Source organism: Salvia splendens, chromosome 5 (assembly GCF_004379255.2).
Source record: "Salvia splendens isolate huo1 chromosome 5, SspV2, whole genome shotgun sequence".
Classification (NCBI taxonomy): Eukaryota; Viridiplantae; Streptophyta; class Magnoliopsida; order Lamiales; family Lamiaceae; genus Salvia; species Salvia splendens.
The window spans coordinates 12,973,555-12,999,869 of NC_056036.1; the positions used below are offsets into that span (position 1 = coordinate 12,973,555).

Sequence of the window (26,315 nt, forward strand, 5' to 3'; positions counted from 1 at the left end):
GAGTTAGACATATGACTAGAGTAATGATAACAAAATATAATACTCATACACATACTCAGAATCACGGTCAAAGCTATTAGGAAGTTACTGAGATTAACAACTACCTTAGTAGTTTATGATGAAACCACACTTGTAATTTTCATGATAGAGTCTGTGATGTAATCACACTCCTTCATGACTCAGTTTTCAACTCCTAACGTTAACACATAGTCAAAGGATAACTCGATCATCAATCAATTATAAAATCGAGTCGATGTAACCTAAAGGACATAACATGGATGTCTGGTAAACTAGACCATATCGTTTAGTCTTCTTCAAGTACTATAGTATATTCTTTACCCAATCCAATGTCCTTGGCCATGGTTAAAATGATATCATGCTTCTATGCCACCGACAAAGCTAATATCTAACTTAATACACATCATAGCATGAGACTTCCAATTATGGAGCTTGTCTCATTCTTCTTGATCTCATTCAATGTCGAAAAACACTTGACTAGAGACAAAATAATTCCGTCTAGAAAAAGAAAAACATTTTCTTGGAATTTTCAATGCTAAAGTGTCTAAGTATTGTGTAGATGTATGATTCTTTAAGAAAACATAACATTTTTTTTCTAGCAATCTAATGACATAGATGCTTAGAATGTAACAAGATTATCTTAAATCCATCATCCTTAAACTGGGTAGACGACCAGTTTCCTACGCTAGATAACCCTCTTAGTTGTTTATTAACTTTTATAGATGTTATCATCGTAGAGTACCAAGAATACCAAATATAGTGCACTTTCAACTTTCTTTCCCTGTATTACATAACCATTAAGATGTTCCATGCAGATGATCTCCTCAAGACTTCTACTTAAAGAAAACTGTCTTGACAATCATAGTACATACATCCTAATTTATGTAGGCTACAATTGACTATATACAGATCGACTTAGGCAAGAATGGCAGACGAGAATATAATTTTCTCTGGGTATAACCCTTTGCCATTATTCTAGCCTTTTGAGATCCATGCTTACACTTGCAGGTCCACTAGCTCCCACTGACTGAAATAGTCTATGGGTAGTATCGCAAGTCTTGCAAACATTCTTGTCTATTTAAGATTGTTATTCAGAATCTATCATCTTATCAAGAATGATTATCTGAATAAGTCATTGCGTCCTTGTAGTTACAGGGATTATGTTCAAGTTGATCTAAGACTGAGTTTAAGACTCTTTTAGACCCATGAACTTATTATGTTCGCAAAGAACGCTCCCACTACGACACGACTCTTACAATCTTAGGTACAAATGTTGATTTTCTTAGTGCATAAGTTTCTAATGGTATGACTTCTTGGTTAAGATGGAAAATAGACATTCTCATTATCTTGAGAATTATCATGTTTGTTAGGCTTGTAGTTCTCCTCATAATCTTCATCAAAGAATCTAGTATTCGTGTAAACAAACACATATCTTGCTGTGAAGATTATAGAACCTGTACCTTTTCTATCATTTGGGACAACCTTAAAACATACCTCAGTACACAACTCCAATTACTTGGATACCTTTTCCAAAACATGTGTTGGAATAACTCCACACCTTGTGATGTGCTAGACTAGACTTGCCTCTAGTCCACAACTCGCGTGTTGTAGAAGGTACTGATGTTATGGTAGTTTCTTTAAGGTATAACTCATTGTTTTCAACGTATATCCCATCAATGATAAGGTGTTATTGAGTAAAACTGTTCACTTATCGAACTTGTCTTCGAGAGACTTCGATATCTTCTTATATGACTATCCCATTCTTTAGAAGAATGCTTGGAGTAGTCAACTAGGATTTAACTCCCACTACTGATCTTAACTCATTTGCTCGTCTCCTATGGTGTAAACCATTGAGACTTACTAGTCTTTCTATGTTGCATCTCTATAAGTATTCTGAATCCCTTGAACCACCAAAGGATTCTAACTTATAGTGCATCAACCAGACTTACTTGACCTTTAAGCTATTTAACAAACAAGATGTTAAAATCTTGATAGTCACTTGAGTTAGACAAAATTAGTTTGAACAATTACTAAGTATTTTCTTGGCCTTATGTTTAAGTACCATAAATACTTTATCATTCATTGTTTAAGAAGTTGAACTGTTGTGTTAAACTCAATCTTTTTACAATTATATTGATTAGATACTATGATGTATAATTTATTTTTCTATGGTACTATGATAGATATTCGATCCACATTTCTCAATAATGCAAGCATTATAAAATGAAATTGAACATCGTAGAATCATAAATGAAATTAGAAACTGAATATAAATTCATTCTAAACAAGACTGTACCAATAAAACAAAATCTCTAACATCAAAACAAAACAATAAAGTGAGCATAAATAAATAGCTCCCAGTGCAACAACTGTCCAACTGGATGTAGATCTCTCATTTAGAAGTTGCATTGTTATCAAAGCCATTGTCCTTCTATATAAGAGGTCAATCCGACTTACAATGCATCTTCTCTTTGCCTTTTCACCAAATATTTCTTGTCTTTCTTGCTTTCAGCAGGCATTGATGACAATTCAGCTCTTCCCTCTTTCCATTGCTAGTCTTTTGTTCAATTGAACTAAGACATGGGAAAGATGCAACCTTAATGAATTCGTCAACTATCATGTTATCTTCCTCCAATAATAATAAAGTGAATATAATGCCAAAGGTTTCCAAATTTTCAGTAACAACCTTCATATAATCACTTCCTATTACATTTGGCGATGAACTGAGTGTAGAAACTATTTGAGTAACTGAATCAGAAGATTCATCAAAACATTCTATCTCTTTTGGATTTTCCAATAGAATCTGGACAACGTCCTCATTGGATATTCCTTTATCATCGGTATAAACCAAGACTTGTCTCACTACTTAAAAGAAAGTAGTTTGACCTTCTTCCTCAATGAACTTATCGAGTACATGCATAAAATGCATTCTCAAACTTTCTTTGTAGAATTTTGTCGAGGAAATGGAGGACATGAATTAGTGAGTACAAACTTTAAGTTTTCTGCAATGAGAATCTTATCCATTTAATATTTGCAGTCTACATAATTTTGGCCTTCGAGTTTGATTTCTTTAAGGTTCGCAGACATTATTAAGAATTTGGCTGAGAAGAAATAAAACTATTTATCACATACTATGCTTAATACATAATCGCAAACAACCACAAAACAATTTATGTATCTCGCAACCGTGAAAACCAAAATAAGTACGCCTCTAGGGAGGTCATACAAATTCGGATTCCAACAATTTCCTGGTCACAATACCGACGGATAGTCCAGAGACCACTAAGGTGGTATGGCCGCCAAATATTGCCTAAGCTTTTACCCTAAATATTAGCATCTAGGAATTTCATTTCTGTTTTGATACTCCTTCTAGGGAAGGTCGTACGCCACTAACAAAATTTCATAGCTATCTTATAAATATGTTTAAACACATGAACTTGCAATTTCACAAGATTATGGCTCCCACTAGGGTGGGCCGCGATAATATTAGAAACTCGCTTCTAGTTTAAACAATTTACTATTAAGAAGTCTAATATTATGAACTTGCTATTTCGTAGGATTATTGCTACTTCTAAGGTGGGTCGCGGTAATATTAGAAACTGCTTCATATATAGACCAATTTATGGAGACCATATACAACGCACTGTTGTAATTATCGCTTAGTCATTTTAAACATGGTTTTTGCATAATTATCACATAAGCAGAAAAGGCAGATAATCCACTTAAACCAGATTAACACCAAATAAATAGATAAATCTATTTACTTCATGGTAATTAATCACACTGGATAATTATTGAAATTATTTAATAAATCTAGGGAGATTTAAATAAATAATTAATTCCTTATCTTATCCAAAATATGAATTTCGGATTTGATAAATTTATCTTGGATAATGACTATCCAAATTAATTTAGGATTTATCTAGATAGAGTTGAACCTATCTAAATCATTTTTGGGATTATTCTAGATTTTATAAGAATAAAATCAAATCCTTAAATTCAAGATAAGAATGATCTTGGATTATCATTATCTAAATCATACTAGGATATTTCAGGATAGAAACAAATTTATCCAAATCCATAAGATGAAGATAAAATCCAATCACTCTAAGATTTAAGAAAATCTTAGATTATTTGAATAAGAAACTAGAATATATCATACTATCTATTAGGATTTATTATAGATAAATTAACTTCATCAAAATTCAATTAGATAAGGATTATCTTGTATTATCTTTATCCAAATTTATCTAGGATATTTTCTAAATAGAAATAAATCTATTTATATCCATAAAATTAGGATAAACAAGAATTAATATTAATTAATTCTACTAGGATTTAACTAGATAGAACTAAATCTGTCTTAAATCCAAAAGATAATTACAATACTGGATTAACAATTATCTAAATCTTCTAAGATATATTCTAGATAGATATAAATCTATCAGTATCTATAAGATAGAGACACATTTAATTATCTAAATCTACTAGGATATTTTCTAAATAGAATTAATTCAATAAATATCCACAAGATAAAGATAAACATGGATTTTAATTATCCAAATCTACAAAGATATATTCTAGATAGATATAGATCTATCAATATCTACAAGATATGGATAAACTTAATTAATATTTATCTTAGTCAATCAAGGATTCAACAAGATAGAATAAAATCTATCTAAATCCATATGATAGAAATAAATTTAATTATTCATCCAAATTTATCTAGGATTTCTCTAGATATAATTAAATATATCTAAATCCATAAAATAAGGATAAAATCCAAATTTAATTAATTATTTATCTAGTCTATCTAGGATTCATTTTCATAAAATTAATTTATATAAATCCATAAGACAAAAGAAAATAAATTAATTGTTATTATCCAAGTTTACTAGGATTTATCAGGATATCTATCCAAATCCATAAAATAAGGATAAATTTCAACTAATCCATAATTTAATTTAAAAAATCAAATTTTAGATAATCCAATTTAATAGATATATTCAAAACTTATTCCAAATTATATCTTGAAATTAAATCTAAAATTAGTTCCAAGGGTTAGGATACCTAACTAATTTAGAATTTTTCTCCGAATTAGTTCCTAGGATTTAGGAAACCCTAACTAAATTTAGAAATTGGTGCAGCCACACGAGCCCGGGAAATGCCGCTGCTGGGCTCCCACTCGAACAGTCACTGCAGTAGTGCTCGACTTCGCTGATCGGAACGTTGCTGCTGTATCAACCTGTTCAGCTCCCCATCTGTTCAGCAGTCAAAACCGTCTCCGCGAACATCGCGGTGCAATTCTCCACTTCGCGAATTATTCCATATTCACGCGAAATAATTGCAAACAACAAACAAAATTTCGTGGTGGATTCATGCGGTGAAACATAACTGAATTCATCAATTAATATGTATGGATCTAATCATTACGTCTATGTAATGATCCCAATACATGATTGAAAACCCATCAAATAAGTTATAAGGGCGATCTCATTATTACGCACCGCTATATGCAATTAACATACGGCTATTCACGCATATCAATTCACAATTCGAAAATTACGGCAACAACATAAAATAATTCAAATCCATGTAATCATTACACGTATATAATGATTACAAATTGAATATTAAGTATACTCATTATAAAATTATAATGAATTATACTAACCAATTCACGAGATTGAATTGGTCAAGCGTCGTCGTCGCTAAAACGTGAATATCGAGATCTTAAAGTTCGAACTTTGTTTACACGTTAAAAAATACATAAACAACGAACATGCGAGAGTAATATGCGATCAAGCAATTCACATGACATGAAATTAATCCACATAATTAGAGTAAAAAATTGGCTCTGATACCAATTATTGGGGTTTGAAGCCCCTTGCACAGCGGAAGTTATGCATTCACAAATAAATCATAATTACAGGTCTATTTGACCGATTATGAGATCAATTAACTACATGTTAAACACAGAATTGCATCCAAGAACGCACATAATTCATGTAAAAGGAATTAAAACCTAAAACATGAATTCCTACAGTTTAGAATTACCGATATGATTCTCCAAAGAATCGTCGATTGCTTGCGCCTTCTCCACGTGATGCTCTTCCTACTCAACCACTAACCTTCTAATCTGTATCCCGAACTCAGAATCCGACCTTTGGGTGGGCAAAGCTTGTCAGAATCGAAAAGGGCTTGACTAGAAAGGAGACAAAACTCTAGTTCTGTGAAGAACTGATTTTTTCGTTCACTCTCAGAGGGGATCACGAAATTATTAATGTTAATTATCCTTAAATCTCCTTTCTAATCTCCTTTTATATAGAGTTATGATGTGCCAGATTAGGGATCCATGGAGGTTGGACTTGGGCCAAACCTGTTGGACTTTTACTAATTAAATTGAGCCCCAATTTAATACAAGTCCAATAGAATATTATTATCATCCACTATAGTATAATAATATTGACTGTCGTACAATCCCAAATTACGAGTAATCCAGGTTTTACCTCTTTAATTTATTATTTCTCGTGTTTAAGATATAAATATCCATTAATTAATTTAAGTCTGCTATTTGACTTTAATTAGTTAATACATTTTTCCAATAGTTGTCTAGTTCAAAATCTTTATTTATTATTCTGGAATAAATTCCAATCGGCCGGGTTTCTGAATAATAAAACCTTTTTCGAACACCTCTTGAGGATATTATCAAACTAGACTCACCCAACACATGATTCATTGCAATAACAATACTAGCACCTCTAGACATTGATCACCACTACCCAAGATACCAAGATTCTTGGATTGCGAAAAATCCGCACCATTTGATAAATCAAAGTAGTGCATAATCAATATCGTATGCTCAATGTTATGTCAACAATGATTAAGAAATAACAATCACCGAGACCTCGTCTTTCAGTAAATAGCAAGAAAGACTTATCTCAACTGTTAGATCCTTCAGTGCTATACCACACCAGTGTCATTTATTTCCAAAGGTAAGGAAACATGCGGACTGACACTGCAACCTTTTACGATAGGTAGCCAAAGCCTATCTAGGTTGTGAAATTATTTTTCTCTTCTATAAAGAACCGACTGCGTCACCTTCTGTGAATGTCGTTCACGACCAGTCTACTATGCAGAAGAATTAGACTTATTTGCTTCTTATACATTTAAATGTTTGAGAAACATCTTATAAATGTATAAGCAAACACCAATGCGATAAAATTAATTCTTCTCGCCTTTGGTTAAAAGTGGATTGTAGAGTTTATTGTATACAAGCAATTCTATCCGTGCAACATGCTCGAAATATGCTTTTTAGTATATCATTCCTAACATAGCGATAGGGTCCTTGAAGTGAAGGTGTTGCACCCTAAGTTTGTTATGCTACATGAAGAAATTCACATATGCATAGTCTCTTTCAATTGTACTCATATACTACTTGCAATTCCATGGTTCTTGTATATTTTTGTTATTTTTCAAGTGCTCATCTAATAAAAGTATATCCTTCACTTTTATTCTTTGTATAAGTTTCTCTGCATTTTGCTCTTCTAAAAAAAAGTACTAAATTCATTTCAAGGTCGGAAATCACAATGAAAATTCTACGCCTTCTAAACGAGAATTAATTAAGCTAATAAACCTGATTTATCTAAAAGAAATGAATGAAATTTCGGGGCAGTCACAATATTTATATGAAATTGACAAAAAAAATTAAGTCTATTTTCATGGGAAAGATGGAGTGAAAATATAAATACCAACTTTATTTTGGCTCTGATATGGCAGTCTTTTTACCTTTGTGTAATCCAAGGTGTATCATTAATTATATTGCATTTTATAGTATAAAAAATACTAGGAGGTTTTGGAGATTAACACGTTTTGGATATTTTGGTTTAAATAGTACTCTCTTCGTTTCTTAATATGTATCTCACTTTGACCTAGCACGAGTTTTAAAAAGTTAGTGGTCTGCATGCCCTACTTTTATACTTCCCCAGCCCATATTTTTGTGAGACAGACTAAAGAGGAAAAATAATTAAAGTATTGTCAGTGGAGAATGGATCCTACCTCATTAGAAAAAAAAATTCCAAAATTAGAAAGTACATATTCTTGTGGGACAGAACGGAGAGTATACTATTTTTGTTATAAATTGAAAGTAAAATAAGTTTGGAAAATATGAGATCCGTTATTAAAATAGTAAAAATAAAATAGGACAATTAATAAGGGATGTATCAAAATTAAAAACTAAAATACATATTGAGAGACGCACTTTACTACTCAATTATGAAGTCAAAGATGAGGAAATTGAATTTGTATATAATCTTATGATACTCAGTAATTATTATAGCTATAATGTTAGTTTTTTTGCTAATTTTCATTCTCTTTTTAATTAATATGATTGATTTTGTTTTCGGTTTCCAAATTTGTATTGGCTTGATATTGAGAAATTATTATGTAATTTTTTAAATTTAATGAAATTTGTATTTTTATTATTATACATATATCAATATAATTATAATATATTAATAAATATTCACAACTGAAATTATTTGAATAAAAAAAAAGTTAAATGAGACTCATGAATATTGATAAGTGTAAATATATGGCCCATTAATTTTTTTGAAGGACAAGCATATAGGAGCATTCACATTGGGCAGACGATGCAATGAGAAAAAGTTCAATAATTAGTTTTACTAAGCACATAGGATTATATCGCATTAAATATGAAGAAAAGTCAAGTACCCCCACCATCTCATATGACTTATTCATCCATTTTTGGGTTGTGCTTTGATTTTTTTTTAAGCAAATATGTATGGGTTGTGCATTTAATTTTTAGTAAATTTTTTTAGTAAAATAAAAATTATTTCCTTTTATTTAGCAAAATAAAAATTCTTTTCTTTTTTGGTCTGTAATCTAAAAATAGAAACTTTCTATTTTAGGAAATGTAACCCACAATCTATTAATACTAATTTCATTGTCTTTTCTCCTTCTTTTTCTTACTTTATCCATTTTTTCGTTTACTTTCTCTTGCTTTACCAATTTTGCATTAAAACATGTGACGTTTCTAAAGTTTCTATTTTCAGGAAACGGATAGAGTATGTAAGTTGCATACTCTATGATAGAGAGTGTGTAGCTTACATAATTGACTATATGTATTAAATGATATCGTATAAATAACCGAATATTTTATTCGTATGATATTTTTGGCAAAAGCATATGTAATTTTACCAAAATCATATATTATGAGACATGAGAAAAATGTCATGCGTTATAATCTTATTTTTTCAGAAAACAGTGCTGAAAAGAAATAAGCTAGAGACACATATATATCCAAAGTAAAAAAGGCAAAAATGTCTTCTTCTTTCAATACTCACCAGTTACCACATTTTATGATTTGAAATAACAGGAGGGAAATGAAAATCATAAGTTACAAATGCAATATTATAAACTATGTCGTCAAGGAAAAAGATAAATTCGAAAGCAAAAATGATATTGGCTGTGAAAACATAATGAATAAGACATTACAAGGGCTCAGATAATATAATTTAATAATGTTATCAATCAAAATATAGGAGTATATAATAATTTCGATAGCTGCATGATAACCACCTTTAACATCACATAAATACTAGGCAGCTTTTGGTTTTCAATCATAATCACTCATTTAGAGCATCCGCAATGGTGGCGCTGCTCGCCACCCGCCGCCGCTGCGCTCGTGCCGCTGGCACGACGCTGCTCGATGCATCGAGCAGCGCCGTGCCAGCGAACAGCTGACGTGGCGCGCCCTCATTCGTCAACGGCATAGCCATAGGGTTTAAATAATTTTTTTTTAAATCGGTTTTTAATTAAAAAAACCGATAAAAAATAAAAAATAAAAATTCACTTCCCAAAAAAATTATATCCGTTTATAACCGTTTTTTCCCACTTTTTAATTTTTTTTTACATTTTTTTACCCCAAAATACACACTTTCATCTATAAATACCCCCAATTTCACTCCCAAAAATTCAAATCAAACTACACAATTCTCATCATCATTCTCTCATCTCCATTCTCATCTTCAATCTCTCATATCCATTTTCATCTTCATTCTCTCATACCCTACAACATCACTATGTCCGGCCAAGGCGATAACCCTACGGGCTCCCACGGTTGGAACCCCGAATGGTTCGGTTCACAACCGTTTCCTAGTCCGGAAACGGAATATTCGGCCCCTCCTCAAACCCAAGATTCGGCCGTTCCGGGTGGCTACCGTCCATACCCAATCGACGACCAAGGTGCCTCTGAAGGACGATACGGGTGGACACCGGAGCCTAGGCCGACCGCCCCCTCCCAACCTCCGCAAGCTCCTACTCGCGGCAGAGGTGTCCGCACACCGTACACGCCGGCGGAGATGGATAAATTGTTCAAGGCGTACTTCGAAATTTCCGAAGATGCGGCGGTTGGCACGAACCAATCGGGCGATCACTTTTGGTGGCGCGTATCTCGCAGGTACAATGCAAACCGGCCGCTGGGGACGATCGAGCGCAACGAGAGTATGGTGCGCAACTGCATCGGCCGAGCCAACGACGAAATTGGCAAGTTCAATGGCTATTTCCTCCAGGAGTCGCGGATTGCCGGGATCGGCCGGAGCGAGGTCGACATCATCACTGCGGCGCTGAGCACATACCAATCCATGAACGGTAAGTCGTTCAAGTACCTCAACGTTTGGCAGGAAACGCGGTTCCACCCGAGGTATCTGGGAGGCGTAACATCCTCCTCTAGCGGCTCCTCCAAACGGTCAAGGTCGGTATCCCTATCCGACTCCGGCTCCGAAGAAGTGGCTAGCCAACTCGCCGGAGCGCCGGACCAAGCGGTTCCCAACGCCGACTGCAAGGAAGGAAGAAGGCGGCGGCCGAGCGCCGGCGCTCCGCGACTCCATCAGCCCCCGCCCCCGAACCCGCACCCTATGTTCCACCTCCACCCCCGAACAACTCGTTGTGGGCCCTTTTGGCCGAACTCAATATGGCCGATAGGTCAACTATGACCCCCACGCAACTTCAAACGCACGAGGGCATGATAGTGGGTCTCCAAAAATAATTGGGGTTGTTGCCGCCGGATGAGTAGTATTCCTCGGGTAATATTAGCCAATAATTATGTAATTTTTAATTTTAGTATTTTAATTATGTAATTTTTAATTTTTAGGATTTTAATTATGTCTTTTTTATTTTATTTGTATTTTGTAATATTTATTGTGATTTTTTAATGAATTTTAGTATTATGGAAATGTTTATGTTTAATTGAATATTAAATTAATTGTGTTCGTCCTTGCGGAAGAGCACAGTTGTGGGTGTTGTGCTCTTGCCAAAGAGCAGACATGAATAGTACCACCCGGGTCCACAACCATTCCGCTGGCAAGAGCACCGTTGTGGATGCTCTTAGAAAAATACGACTACTACTACTATATTTCTGGAATTTGACAGAGTAGTCCAACTAGGCCAAGTCAATATTCTTGCCAGTCATTATTGGTGTTCACTATTCAGCCATTCAGTCAAATATTCATTACCAGTGACTAATCACATATTTGAATTTTCTAGGAACACGGATAATTAAATGTAGGGAATTTCTAGAATAAAAAAAATAAAGGGCAAATGGCAAAAAAAAAATTACTCTCTCCGTCCCCAAAAGTATGAACATTTGGTTCGGCACAAGTTTTTATAATGTATAATTAGAAAAGTAAGAGAGATAGAAAGAAAAGGTTTTTAACGTATTGTTAGTGGAGAACGGGTCTTACCTCATTACAGAGAAATGAGTTTCCAAAATTAGAAAGTTCATACTTTTCAGGACGGACTAAAAAGGAAATAGTTCATACTTTTCAGGGACGGAGTGAGTGTAAAATTTGGTCAAATTCTAATTTATATCGCAAATTTAAAAAATAATTAATTGTATCATAATTTTAATATTTTTCTTAATTGACCCATAACACAAAAAATTTATGCTACGTTTATTTATCAACGTAGTGCATACATGGATTATCGACATAATTGAGTAAATGTATTAAATAAAGTCGTTTAAATAGCCGAATGTTTTGTTCTCATGATATTTTTCTTTTGCCAAAAGCATATGTAATTTTCCCTAAATCATATACTATCAGACATGAGAAAAATATCAAAGTTATGATATTAATAGGTACTATAAAAGTTGTGGAATAAACTAGAATTTGACCATACTTCAAGATTTTTTTGGTCATTTACCCAATAACAAAATAGATCTGCCGCTAACAAATATACTATGATGGGTTGTTCAATTTGCAAGATTGTATATCATGATTGAATATACATTATATTTGGTTTATAAAATTGAATCCTACAACTTAATTACTATGAATAGCCTTATAAAATTAATTATAACCATACTCTCCAATTAAAATAATCTCATAATTTAATACTAAATGAATAATTATATGATAATAAATTTTCTATAGAAAGTCACATATTTGTACGTATCAAATATGTCTGGAATTTGGAACATGCGTCAAAAGTCAAAACATATTCATAGAAGAATTACTAGAGTATTAACTTCGTGGCATCTTGATACACTAAATAAAACTTTGTTATGGAAAAAAAAATTACTCGCGGCTCCTAGAAAACAATATCATGGAAACTAATTTCACTTTAAGGTGTTTTTGCATTTTTTTTCATTTTTAAAAAAAATGCTCCTAATAATCCATGAATGAAATTTTATACATTTCTATATTCCAAACAAATCACATATCAAGTACCCAAATATATATACACCCTTTATACCAAAGACATTGAATTTTCGATGGCATACACATTGAGATAAGTTGTACTCCTAATAGGCTCTGTCTAGGATGAAGTTGTTTGGTTGTTAAATATTACGTCTAAGATTATTTTTAGTAATGTGTTCGGTGATGAGGTGGAAAATAAAATTAGTACAATTTTAAACTCATTTCATAAAATTGTAAATATCTTTAATTAGTTAGTTGATTGATTGCTTTGAATTAGTGATTAGTAATTACATAAATTTAAACTTGTATATTGATACTTGACTAATTAATTAATCAAACCTAATATTAATACAAGTTTTTTTATTATTGTAATCAAAACTTAAATAATTAAATAACCGATTGATTATTGTGAATCAGTTTAAAGAGAGAAATCGGGAGATCGGGGAATAATGTAGATGTCAACTTAGTATGAACATGAATAGTGTAAAGTAGTACTGCTGGTGGGCCTGAACGCGGGCTTCTAGATAGAAACGGCCCGGCGCTATTCAATCTCAATCTCAATCTCAATCTCAATCTCAATCTCTATCAACACAGAACAGGCCCTAAAAGTCTTAACACTTAATCAGATGTTAAAATGTCAAATAATTGGAGCTCCAGGTGAACAAGTCCAAATGAAATAATGCTTCGACGACAAATGTGATCTTAAGTTATACTCAATTTTAGAAATATGAGCCAAGAAATGTAACCAAATGCAAACTCTAAATATTATATAAACTCCAAATTATGATCTGGATTGTTGAAAATCAATAGATGACAGAATAATAGGAACATAATCAATTGATCTTGATGTTGTGTTGACATTGTGTTGACACTGCGTTGACATTTCTTGTTGTTATTTTGTCATCTGTTGATATTTTTTAATGATTCAGATCATAGTTTAGAGTTTGTACAATATTTACAGTTTGCATTTTATCACTACCCTTACAAGGGAGTGATCAATTGCTAACTCACTCCCTAATTGTTAACTATAACTAATTTAAGACCGTAAGATTTGTAGAGATCTAGTGGTCTACAAATTGTCACATGTAATTTTGTTTTATTATTATTTAAATTTAAAAAGATAAGAAAACTACTAAAATTAGGGTTGTAGATCAAAATGTCAATATAGTGTATTAAACATATCAATAAAATTAATTGAATATGTCAACATAATTTAATATTGACATTGTATATGCATTATGTTGATATATTATCATGGTACGTTGACATTTACCTGGTATTCGAAAAATACGAAAATTCAATTTTGACATCGGAACATATGCAAGTGAGATCTCGTTAGAATCCTTATAAAATTATCTTTAATTTGATATATTTTGTGTAAAAAAATAACATAAATTGAGATAGTTATAATCATTTAAAATTTTAAAATAATTTTTAAGAGAGAGTTAGCAATATAACACTCTCTGCTAATTACATATGCTATGGTCATAAAAATAATGTAGAATAATTATAAATCAAGACATTATTTTACAGCACGTAATTGCTCGTCGAATTGCAACTAAGTTTAATTAATACGTCAAACTATCACCATTTATGATCCAACTTTTAATGAAATAAAAAACTTATTATTTAAATTATAATTTTTGATTAACTTCTTTTTACATCTCTTGATTTTAAAAAATAATAACTAACTAAATCCTAATTTTATATATTTCGCAATTATCTCATATATTTAAAATTCTAATGAAATTTGTTACTCCCTCCGTTTCTCCATAGTTGAGTCATTTTTCCATTTTTGGAAGTTCCCTCATAGTTGAATCATTTCCCTATATAGTAACTTTTTTTTCTTTTTTACTTTACTCTCTCTTACTTTATTCTATCTACTTTATCCACTTTCTACTTTATTCTCTCTACTTTTTTCTCTCTCTTACTTTTTTTTATCTATTTATTTAACACATTCAACATCTCTTTCTTAAACTCTGTGCCAAAAAGTTTTGCCTCAACTATGAAGAAACGGAGGGAGTATTTTATATTTTGTCATTATATTCTTACCGCACACATAATAATCATCTAGAAATAATGTAAAATAATGTTAAATTTGTCTTATTAATATGATTTAAATTACAAATTTCATCTTATATTTAAGGAATATTGGCACCTAATATCATTGAACTTTCAAAAAGTTGGTTTTTTTCCACAAACTTTGAAATTGACAAATAATATTACGAATTTTACCTCAAGTTTGTTATTTTCCACCAGTGAAAAAATTTCGGCGTATTAATAGATTGAAGAACTAATTTGGAGGGTGTGCTTCAAGAAAAACTATTCTAAAAAATCTTGAAACTCTCGAAGTTGTTGTTGAGAAATTATGAAAAAAATCCGTATCATGATATTATTTGCCGGAACATTTTTATTGGTGGGAAATAACAAACTCGGGGTAAAGTTCGTGATATTATTTGTCAATTTCAAAGTTCGTGGAAAAAACTCAACTTTTTAAAAGTTTCATGATATTAGGTGCCAATATCCATTATATTCAATCGTATGAGACAATTAGGAAATGTACAAATGTTATACTCCATCCGTCCCCAAAGAATATGCACTTTGGGTTCAGCACGAGTTTTAATGCAAAATTGGTAAAATAAGAGAGAGGTAGATATAAAAAGTAATTAAAGTATTGTGAGTGACGAATGAATCTCACTTTATTAGAGAGAAAAATGTTTCTAAATTTGGAAAGTGAATATTTTTATGGGACGGACTAAAAAGGAAAGAGTGTGTATTCTTGTGAGACTGACGGAGAATAGTTTAAATCGCTACTTTTGAAAATTATGTAAATGACCAAAAATTATGATTTAAATAATAATTTATACTTTAATAAAAAGATCTATTTCTCACGCATCCACGTATAATACGTTTCAATCCAATGTCATATTTTTATATATCAATGTTACCAACAAAACCAAAAATATTTACCTTTTTATTTCTATTATTTTAATTTGTGTTATCTAAAATAGATTTAATTATAATTAGAATGCCTGATAAAAAAACATAATATATATTTCAAATTCTTAATTATTAAAAATTACTACTAAACACTTAAAATGACAGAAATATAGGGTGTGCATCAAATTAAATGATATGATCATGACAATACGAGAATCTATTTATAGAACCAAAAAAGACAAATATTGACATAGTTATTCATTTTTTCAAATAAAAATTATTTACAAAACACAATACTACTTAAATGAAATTTTAATGAAACGCTCAAATTTTGTCATTGGCACAAGTGGCGTGGGGTTTACAAAATCATTGGTTGGTGTAGAGATCTGAACTAATGGAAAAACGAATTTATCTTTTGTATCTCGAAAATGACAAAAGTGGACAATTAATAGGGGACGGAGGGAGTAATGAATTACTCTCCCTCAGTAGAAATTGAGTTTATGATAAAATGATTGGTAATTTTTTGTGGCCGTAAATGAACCTGTATCTAATATTGTGGGTGAAGACAACATCAACGTAGAGTAGACCCCCCCAAATATCAACAGATAGAAGCACGCACTTAATAATTGGCAGCCACATTTGAATCCATATCCCAGTTGAAAAACAACTCGTTTTTGCCATAGTCGAACCATTTAAAGCACCAAAATTGTTGGAGTAAGAGAAAACACAAAGAAGAGTCTTTCCATTTTGAAGTATTGCCAAACACAATTTTGAAAAATGAAGTTTGGAAAAGAGTTCTCCTCACAGATGGTGCAAGAATGGCAGGGAGCATACATGGACTACTCCTATCTCAAGAAACACCTCAAAGCCCTCCTCAAATCCCGGCAGCAGAGCAACAACCCCGGTTTCAAGAGGCGGACGCAGGCCATGTACAGGGCCTTCAGCGACCTCACCAGCCGGAGCTCACCCAAGCCGAGAGGAGAAGAAGAAGAGGCTGTCATGATCCCACAAAGTGCATACCAGACCTTGCTCATGAAGCTGTCAGCAGATGGTGCTGAGCAAGAGCTCGAGTTCTTCAAGAAGCTCGACCTTGAATTTGATAAGGTGAGGACGTTCCACGAGGGGAAGGTACAGGGAATACAGGAGAATGCCGTGGAGCTTAGCAAGCAGATGGATGCTTTGATTGCTTTGAGGATCAGAGTCGAGAGGCCGGATCACGTGCAAGAAACGGCGGCTTCTGGCGTGGTTTTGAGTCCAGACGCAAGAAGCCCTGAAGGAGAGCATATGGATGTGATTCAAGAAGTTGAGATGGGCGAGGCCGAGGAGAAAACTAAGATTCTTGAGGGTTTGAGGCCTGCACGTTTGCAAGTTTTGGAACATGTCAAGATCAATGTTGATCCTGATACCCCTGTCTCGACTCTGAAAAACGTCGTCATGAGCTCGAAGCTGGAGCTGTCGTTCAGCAAGGACGAGCTGAGGAGGGCAGAGAAGAAGATGCGCAAGGCCTTCATCGAGTTCCACCAGCAGCTTCGCCTTCTCAAGAGCTACAGGTGAGAGCTTCCGTTGCCACTTTCTATATTGGGTTAATATCACTTTCTATCCCAACATTTGACACTTTCCAATACTATCACCACTTTCAGAACAGTTTGGGATAGAATGTGATATGGTAACATGACTAACAGCAGCTGCATGAATTGATGTTGCAGTTTCTTGAATATGCTTGCCTTCTCCAAGATCATGAAGAAATATGACAAGGTGTTTGTTACATTGCACTTCACCTTCAATCAACTAGCTTTTCTTGAATTTTTACTAAACTTCTTGATTTATTTGCAGATAACTTCAAGGAATGCTTCAAAAACATACCTGGAAATAGTCGACAGATCATCTCTTGGCAGCTCCGACGAGGTTTGCAATGCAGCAACATATACAGATTCAGTTTAAGGATTTCAACATAGTATTATGGCTTTGACGCAAAGTTCCCATCTTTTTTGCTAGATTTACAAACTCATCGAAAAACTAGAGGCCTCGTATATCAAGCACTTTGCAAATGGAAATCGAAGAGAAGGAATGAAGGTGTTGAGACCGGGAGTGAAAAGAGAGAGGCACCGGATAACGTTCCTTCTAGGTACTATATTGTTAGCAAGTAGCAACTAGCACTTGTTCTTCACGAAACTTTTACTCTTTGCAAGTATAGTATTCCTAAAGATTCAGGTGAGAACTACTTACTTGTGTGCAGGTTTATTCAGCGGCTGCTGTATAGCTCTGATTGCTGCCATCATCGTCTCTGTTTATGCTCGCAATCTTCTTCAGCACGAAGGAGGAAGACAGTATATGACGAACATATTCCCACTGTACAGGTATGTTCTCTCAAATTTTTTGCTGTTCCCACATCCAAAACCGGACTAGGTGCTGAACTGATAAAGTTTGATCTTCATAGCTTGTTTGGATACATCGTCCTGCACATGGTCATGCACGGAGCAGATACCTATTTCTGGAGGCGATTAAGGGTGAACTACCCCTTTATATTCGGCTCCAAACCAGAGACGTCGCTTGGCTTCAGAGAAGTCTTGGTCGTTGCCTCTGGACTCTCAGTACTCACCCTGGCTGCTATTCTCGCTCATCTCGACTTGGAGATGGATCCAGAGACAGAGAAATTCCGATTAATAACTGAACTGCTTCCGCTGTTCCTAGTAACTGTGAGTCTAATATAAAGCTCTTCTGTAATAAAAAAGGGCCACAACACTGAAATGCTGATGAAAGACTAATGTTATGAATATTTCTATTTCAGGTTGTGCTTGTTATAACACTATGTCCCTTCAACATAATATACCGTTCCAGTCGTTTCTTTCTCATTCGTTCTACATTGCACTGCATCTTTGCCCCTCTCTACAAGGTCTGTACATCATGAAAAACAGGAAACCATACAAATGAAACTATCACACCACTTTGCCATCTGAATTCAGGCTGCCCTTTTTGCAGGTTACCTTCATTGATTTTTTCATGGCAGATCAGATGACGAGCCAGGTACCACATTTTCTACATCATCCAAATGCAATATGTTAAGCTAAATAAACAACACTAGAGAATAGGATCATGATTTGTACCTAACTGCAGTGACGGAGCTGAACCTTTCATGCTAGGAAGCAACTCTTTGCAAAGTATATCACTGAATTCATTTCATACATGCATGAAATTTTCAATCAACATACTCTAAATTTAGGCTTTACTCCAGCCATTCGAACATAAATTAAATAATCATTTTTTTAAAAAACTATCAAAGCTTCTTGATATCAATCTTGGAGTAAATCAATGGTAAAAGTAACAAAGAAATTCTGGACAACTTATTGAAGTTGGAGGGTGGCTACCAGTTTCTCTGGTCTGGGATGTCGCCGCGCCAGCCAGACCATAGGAGAAGCCATGCCAGTTAGATAGCAGAGAGAGACGAGCTGAGAGAAACTTAGATTAGGAGAGAGGTGAATCCCATATACAGCATATAGATTTTAATTTAAGATTCTATATTAGTAGTATTACTATTATTTTTAATAAATGTAAAATGATGACATACCCATCCGTTTTTTTTTAAATTTGTTGGGGGACATGAGCCTCCGCCGCGGCCTAACTGCCACATTCCGATTCATTTTGTACATCAGATTCAGGCTATCAGAAGTCTTCAATATTATATATGTTACTACGTGTGGGGCGACTTCAGAAAGAGATCGAACGAATGTACAAACAGCAGTACTTACAAGTTTCTATACATAGCTGTAGCCGTTATTCCATTCTGGCTGCGCCTCCTTCAGGTAACTCAAACTCCATTGATCATATTAATCTTAAATTCAGTTTTCTCAGCCAAAACTTTGCTGCTTGGATGAACTCAGTGCCTCCGTCGTGTGTTCGAGGAGAAAAGCACTATGCAGGGGCTCAATGGCCTAAAGTATTTCTCAACAGTCGTTGCTCTTGTGATGAGGTCATTGTATGATATCACTGTACAAAATGGCAATGCATCGGCGTTTTGGAGAACCATGGCTGCAGCAACCTCCGGCATCACGACCATCTACAACACGTATTGGGATATTGTAGTGGATTGGGGTCTCCTGCAAAAGAAAGCCAAGAACAGATGGCTGAGAGATAAGCTTCTGATATCAAACAAAGCTGTATATGTAGTAGCTATTGTGAGCAGTCTATCTCTTTCCCTCTAGGAAAACACGTTGCCACAAACATAAGGACTAAACTTACAGAGAGTGTCTGGCATGAAACTGCAGGTAGTCAACATACTTCTGAGGCTTGTATGGATGCAGCTGGTCCTTGATTTCAATCTACCATTTCTCCATAGAAATGCCATGATCGCTGTTATTGCCTGCTTGGAGATACTTCGTCGTGGCATTTGGAACTTCTTCAGGTATGTTCCTTCCGATCCTTCAATGCCTAGAACTCGTGTTTCTACCATTAATGGACATCAATCATGCAGGTTGGAGCATGAGCACTTCAACAACGTGGAAAATTATAGGGCATTCAAGTCCATACCTATGCCATTTTACTATGAAAAAGACAACCACATCATGTGACAAACATGACTAATGAAATTTTGTCCTGTGTTAGGGAGATGTCGTTTTAATATTTGTGATAAGTGTGTAAAGGAAAGCATTTCCAGTATGTGTAGATAATTTTTCTGGTGTTATTTAGCTATATTCTGAATCAATCATCAGAATCCTCTCAAAGTTTTACACAAAAAATACAAGAACATTGCAAGTTCAGGAAGTCTTATGTCCAGAACTCCTATCCTATAATCCAAACATTTTGACAACTTACATGTGAAAAATGCAATCTAAATTTCTGTCATCACTTGGCAGCTTGTTAAGCAAGTAACATTGTTATTATTGTCAACTGCCACGAGAGCAAACATCACACAGCACACTCTAGGTGAAAAGAGAGAAACATCACACAGCACACTCTGGAGGAAAAAGAGAGCAAACGGTAAAGAATAAAGGTTTTACATGGGGGAAAAACCTCTTCGGTTGCAACCTCTTCTTTAGGCAGGGTAACAAAAGAATCACGAGACAGAGTTTTCTGCTATCAATGCACCTGTGACATCTTTATCTTGGTTTCCAATGATATACGAGAGTGCTAGAGGGTTATAGGTGGAGCTTGCCTTCTAAGGCATCGTATAGCTTTAATGGCAGCAAGAGTGGTCGCCTCTTCACCAGGTGGCAATTTTGCTTCCATAGATGCATGTAATAGATCAGCATTCTGCTTTTGTTCAACAGACGTTGACTCGACACAACCTCATCTTCTTGTGGAAAGAGGAGCTCCAGATTTGCTTCACACTCACGAGCTAAACTCGTGATTGGTCAGGCATAAAGAAAGGCTGGTGGACAGAAAGCTGAGTAAAAGGTAGACTCAATAATTCCCCAGTTGGTATACCATATTTCTTCAAAATCTTGATAAAGCCTAATAAGGAATACACAAGATAATTAAGACAAATGAAACTGATGTAGACAGCTGATAGTGAGAAAGGCCATGATAACCACACTGCAGAGAACGAATCAACTGTTTTACCTGCCAAGTTAAGAGAGCAGTAGTTTTTTGAAAGGACCATCTCCACATGGATTGAGACAAAGTCCTTCCTTATCTCCATCTTCATCGCCAAATTCAGTCTCAGTTGTAAACAGCAAATTCATACTTCCTCTTGCCTTCAATCTCTCTATTCTTTCCTTCAATGCCTGCATTGCAATGACAAATAAAAAATCTCAAGGATCAGAGTGATGCATCTCACTGGTGATGTTTATTGGTATACAACTAACTGCACAAATGCTATATGCCCTGTTCTATCATTTTAATTGCAGCTGGCCTTAAAAAAGAACAATGCCCATAAATCCCGGCAATCCAAATGACAAGAATTTATTGTTTGCATTTGAATGCAGATTTTTATTTATTTGTATTAACCAGCAGGAAGCAGCTGATTTGGGATACTTCAAGCAGAACAAAATCGCCTATCCTTACATTCCTAAATCTTTTTTATTGAAACTGAAAACATTCAAATGGGAATAAAAAAAACTCAGGAAAATTATTCACGTCAATGTATGTGCACATATTTTATCTCACTGTACTTATATGAATCTATATCCTTGAGCCTTCTCTATATGTAGCTAGCACCTTCTTTTGGTGAGGAGTGGGGGAGTTGATGATGATGAGTTTTTCCTAGCAATATATAGATATGCCAAAACCTCCAGTGAGTTCAATATTCATGATAGCAACGTAATAAGCTTTTGTCCTCTCATCTCTTTCTATCTGAGTGCAATTTCTGTTTCTAATTCAATAATCTAAGTGACCAAGCGTTTGGAGAGACAAAATCCATAACTCTTTCCTCTGTCTCTCTATGTATTTCACATGAAAATTTCAAAACTAACAGTAACCACAGAAATTTAACAGCATCGCATTCACGTTAACCATATTCTACTCTTTCCTTTACGCATCGATATTCGCTTCTAGAAAAGCATTAAGTATCTATCAATTAATAACTACATTGACACAACTGGTGTGTTCCATTTAGAAAATTCCAGTAAGGTCAAATAAATAAATATCAGGAAGAAATGGAATATGCCATGGGAGATTCTTTTGAACCCTCCAAGTAACAAAGATTTAATTCCACTATCATAATACTAGTATTTATAGTTCATGTCTTTTCCACACCACCAGTCACTCATAGTCATAGAGCTATCTCTATCACAACTTTCCAGTCTCACATTGCCTCAATAAGCACCATTTCTTTTCAAGTTTCATACACCAACAGGAGAGTTACACTTGCATTTACTAAACAGCCATGCCTACATTTAGCAGCAATTTATATTGCAGTGCAACTTCTTGGTTTTGAAAAGTTCGACGGTTTCTACGTTGAGAACGAGGGATTCATGATCTCTGATTCTCATAAGCAGTAAGTCCTTGAACCTCATCACCTCTCACCCATCCATGATCCATCATCCCAAAATTCAATTCAAACACATAATATTCAACAATCCATTAATGGCATGTAACAAAAGTTAGTCCATGTAGTAGATGACTACGAAGTAACTGATCTTTTTGTTTATTTTATTTTTAAATTTTTGCTCCTTTCTCCTACTATTGACTTACTGTCTTCAAACACTAAATACCGTTATGAATGTGAACAAGCAAAAAGGCGAAATTTTCAATCCCTATAAACAAACTATGTAATCTCAATCCCTATGAATAAAATTATTAATCAAGAAACAATAAAGAGAAAAACCTGGAAGCGGATGATGAAGTCTGCCTCCTTATCGACGTAGAAATCGTTGAACTTTTCGCGAAGCTCCGGCAAGGGACGTTATCAGCTGCTGCGGATGCGGGATTGTACTGCAAATACTTGTCCCTCCACTCCGGTAGGGTTTCTTCCAAATGAATTCAAAATTCTGACCTGAATTTCATAATCAATTCTTGGCCGGTGACCTTGGATATTTAATTTCCTGATTCAGTTATTCTCCTCCGAATGTGATTCAATCCATTAATGTGGAATTATTTTAGTTGGAGGGGAGGCTATAACTAATTATCATGAGACTAATTAAGTTGAAGGAACAAGCATGATACATATTTAATCATGAAATTTAATCTTACCAACCGAATACTCCTTAGTCCAGTTGAGATTTGCAATGAATTCGGAATATTCTACCCTCATTTCTGCCTGTGAGTTAGACTGAGGAAGCAACGTATACAAATATGTGACGTTAAGAGCATCTCCAATCTGGACATGCAATATTCCTGTCATAGTCTTCCTACTGCCACATCATCTGCACTAAAATCCTCTTGCCACATCATATGGACATGCAATAGCTCTTCCATAGCCCTCTCATAGCCGATCCACATCACTAATAACAATTATATAATATAATTTACAATCGTAGCAGCATATGGAATTTAATTTACGAGACAAATACAGGAAAATTGAATAATAATATTAAAATTTATAAAAAAGTACAATAATTTATAAAAAAATACATTAATTTAAAAAAAATACAAAAATTAAAAAGTACAAAAAAAAACATAAAAAATCACTCCTCGCCTCCGTCGTCGCCCAGCCCTTCGTCGTCGTCGCCGCCGCCTCCGTCGCCCCCAACGCTGCCGCTACTCCCGCCGGTATCCCTCTGAAACCCCTCCAATTCTTCACGCATGCTCCGGAGCAATACGCGAAGATAAGTCTTCTCCTCGGGGTCCACCGCCGTCCGGAAGTCGGCTAAGGTCTTCACCATTTGAGCGCGCGTTTGTTGACGCGCGAAGAATTTGAGCTCATCCATGGACCTGCCGATGGGGGACGCCGACTGGACCTCCTGGGAACTCGGGGTGCCCCACTCGCTTCCTGTTGCGCCCGCCTTTGGCCAACCGGGCGAGGTCGGCGACCGAACGAACGAGGGGTCGGGAGCTCCTGGGCCGTCTCGGGGAGGTCGTGGGAACCATCGCTGTTGCCGCTATACTCACCGGTATAGTTCAGCTGCTTCTTCGGCCAGCCAGCCTCGACACCTGCCCGAAATTTCTCCGACTCGTGGAGCACAAGGTAGGAGGTCCAGTAGGTGAAGTCATAGTACTTCCAGGGATCCGGGTAGGCTCTCTCCGCAATCCTCCTGCAGTCCTCCTCTGTTTGGCCACTGGTCCGCATGCGGAGGACGTTGGCGTACAAACCCGAAAATCGAGCGGCAGACCTGATTCGGTCCCAGCATTTCAGGCACTCCTCCCCGGTGCGCGGTCTCCCTTCAGGGCAAAATGCCCTGTAGGCTGCGACTATCTTGGCCCACAAGTTGACGATCCTCTGGTTGTTCGAAACGAGAGGATCATCGCAGACACTCGCCCACGCCTTGGCCAGCGCAACGTTCTCCGCGTCCGTCCACTTCCTCCGGACCCCGCTATCCTCAACCGGCTGCGACGACTCGCCGACCTTCTTGGCCTTGCCCTTCTTCTTAGGGACGCTCGGACCCCGCCCTACTCCCCGGCTTGGAATGGGGGTTTCCGGAACCTCGTTAATATCAAAACCCAACTCCTCTAAGGAGAAGCTCTCAAACGGCGTGTACTGTGCATCCGTTGGGGTCGATGTGTGCGAAGAACCGGTGGAAAAATCCAAAGCCGGCCGATAGACGTTTTCCCCCCCGGGCGTCCCCTGCGGCGGTGGCATCATCTGTTGTGCCGGTGGCTGCATCCCGGGTGCCCACCCCGGCATCATCTGCATAGGGGGTTGCATCGGCGGTACCTAGGGGTGGGAAATTATACCGAAATACCGTAATACCGGACTTACCGTACCGGAAAAATACCGAAAATACCGATTTTTCGGTATACCGCAGTTTCCGGTACGGTATGATACCGTACCGCAGTGTTTCGGTACGGTAACGGTATCAATTTTTCTATACCGCGGTATACCGAATCCACGGTATACCGGTATAGCACGGTATACCGAAACTTCGGTATATACCGAATCCACGGTATACCGTGGTATACTGGTATACCGATAGATTATTATTATTATTATATATATATATTAAATATGTTGTAATATATATATTACATTTATATATATTATATTAAAAAAAATTAATACATCAATTAATACAATAAAATTAAACATTCAAATGATAATTTATTCAAACAAATTCAAAATTAACCTGAATTATTTTTTTATCAACTCATCCTATTAAATATAATAAACACAATAGCACATAACACCGAAAGAAGATTGGAAATACGATATCGGGAATATGTTTCAACAGAGCATATTTGAAAGAATTTGTATTAACTCACATCATTTAGTATATGATTCTTTGTGTAATGTCATATTCCAAATATACAAAGTAATTAAAAATTTTGTTTTATTCTTCGTCCCACTTTATAAAATGTCAATTAAAAATATGTGCAGCTGAAAATGAATCAAATCGTTTAATTAGTGTTTAATTCCTTGTATGTTATCTTATTTTATATACTACTTAAATTGAAGGATGAATAAATAGGATACTGATCAGTCATTCTTAATTCTTAAAGAGAAATAAATGTCCAATTTAAATTACTAACTAGTGTCACGCTCGTGCGATGCACGGGTCATTTTAATTTCTTCATATTTATTTCATTTTGCGAAATAAAAGTTGTGAAATGATAAACAAAAGAATATTCGACATCCTCTTACTTTGGATTATACTTTTTCAATCACATTAACCCCACATAGACACAAGAGTGTGTTTAAATGCTACATTTTCTTAAAAATGTCAATACGATCACATTAAAATTTCAACACATATTAGTGTTGACATTTTAATAAACTGTCTTGACATTTAAATATCAGACTTAAAATTAAAAAGCATTTTAAATTTGTGAAAATATGAATTAACCGTTGCGTTATAACTGTAGGAGCAAGTTTACGTTGCAATAATTTAATATTGCACTGGTGAGACACTTTCTAGTCGAGATTCATTTCATTGCAATATAGCGACCCTATACACTAAAAACCCAAACCTTGAAACCTAAATCCTAAACCCTTAACTTTAAAATATACTCATCATAACCAACAAATGAGCCAAATTTTGATATATGTTGAATTTTAGTATTTTCACATTAAAAAAATATTATTTGCTAGTATTTTAAAAATTTATT

General features: G+C 35.1%; 1 protein-coding gene, 1 long non-coding RNA gene and 1 pseudogene across 3 annotated transcripts; 1 reads left to right on the plus strand and 2 right to left on the minus strand.

Annotated features, from left to right (window-relative positions):
• Nucleotides 1-16,279: 16,279 nt before the first annotated feature.
• Nucleotides 16,280-20,379, plus strand: LOC121804685 (phosphate transporter PHO1 homolog 9-like). Of its 2 annotated transcripts, XM_042204321.1 has the most exons (12): nt 16,284-17,230; nt 17,387-17,435; nt 17,514-17,585; nt 17,676-17,805; nt 17,917-18,037; nt 18,118-18,376; nt 18,469-18,573; nt 18,660-18,704; nt 19,331-19,480; nt 19,559-19,852; nt 19,943-20,079; nt 20,149-20,379. In XM_042204321.1, the coding sequence occupies exons 1-12, from the start codon at nt 16,458-16,460 to the stop codon at nt 20,243-20,245; spliced, it is 2,232 nt and encodes a 743-aa protein (XP_042060255.1). In that variant the 5' UTR covers nt 16,284-16,457; the 3' UTR covers nt 20,246-20,379. The 2 variants fall into 2 exon arrangements, with proteins under 2 accessions (XP_042060254.1, XP_042060255.1); XM_042204320.1 differs by having other exon boundaries at nt 16,280-17,230; nt 19,943-20,379.
• Nucleotides 18,582-19,567, minus strand: LOC121804687. Its single transcript, XR_006051190.1, has 4 exons — nt 19,427-19,567; nt 19,246-19,299; nt 18,785-19,126; nt 18,582-18,716 (listed from the first exon to the last, which is right to left on the minus strand). It is a non-coding gene; the product is annotated as an uncharacterized LOC121804687 (long non-coding RNA).
• Nucleotides 20,351-23,300, minus strand: LOC121804686 (annotated as a pseudogene).
• Between the last annotated feature and the right edge of the window lie 3,015 nt (nt 23,301-26,315).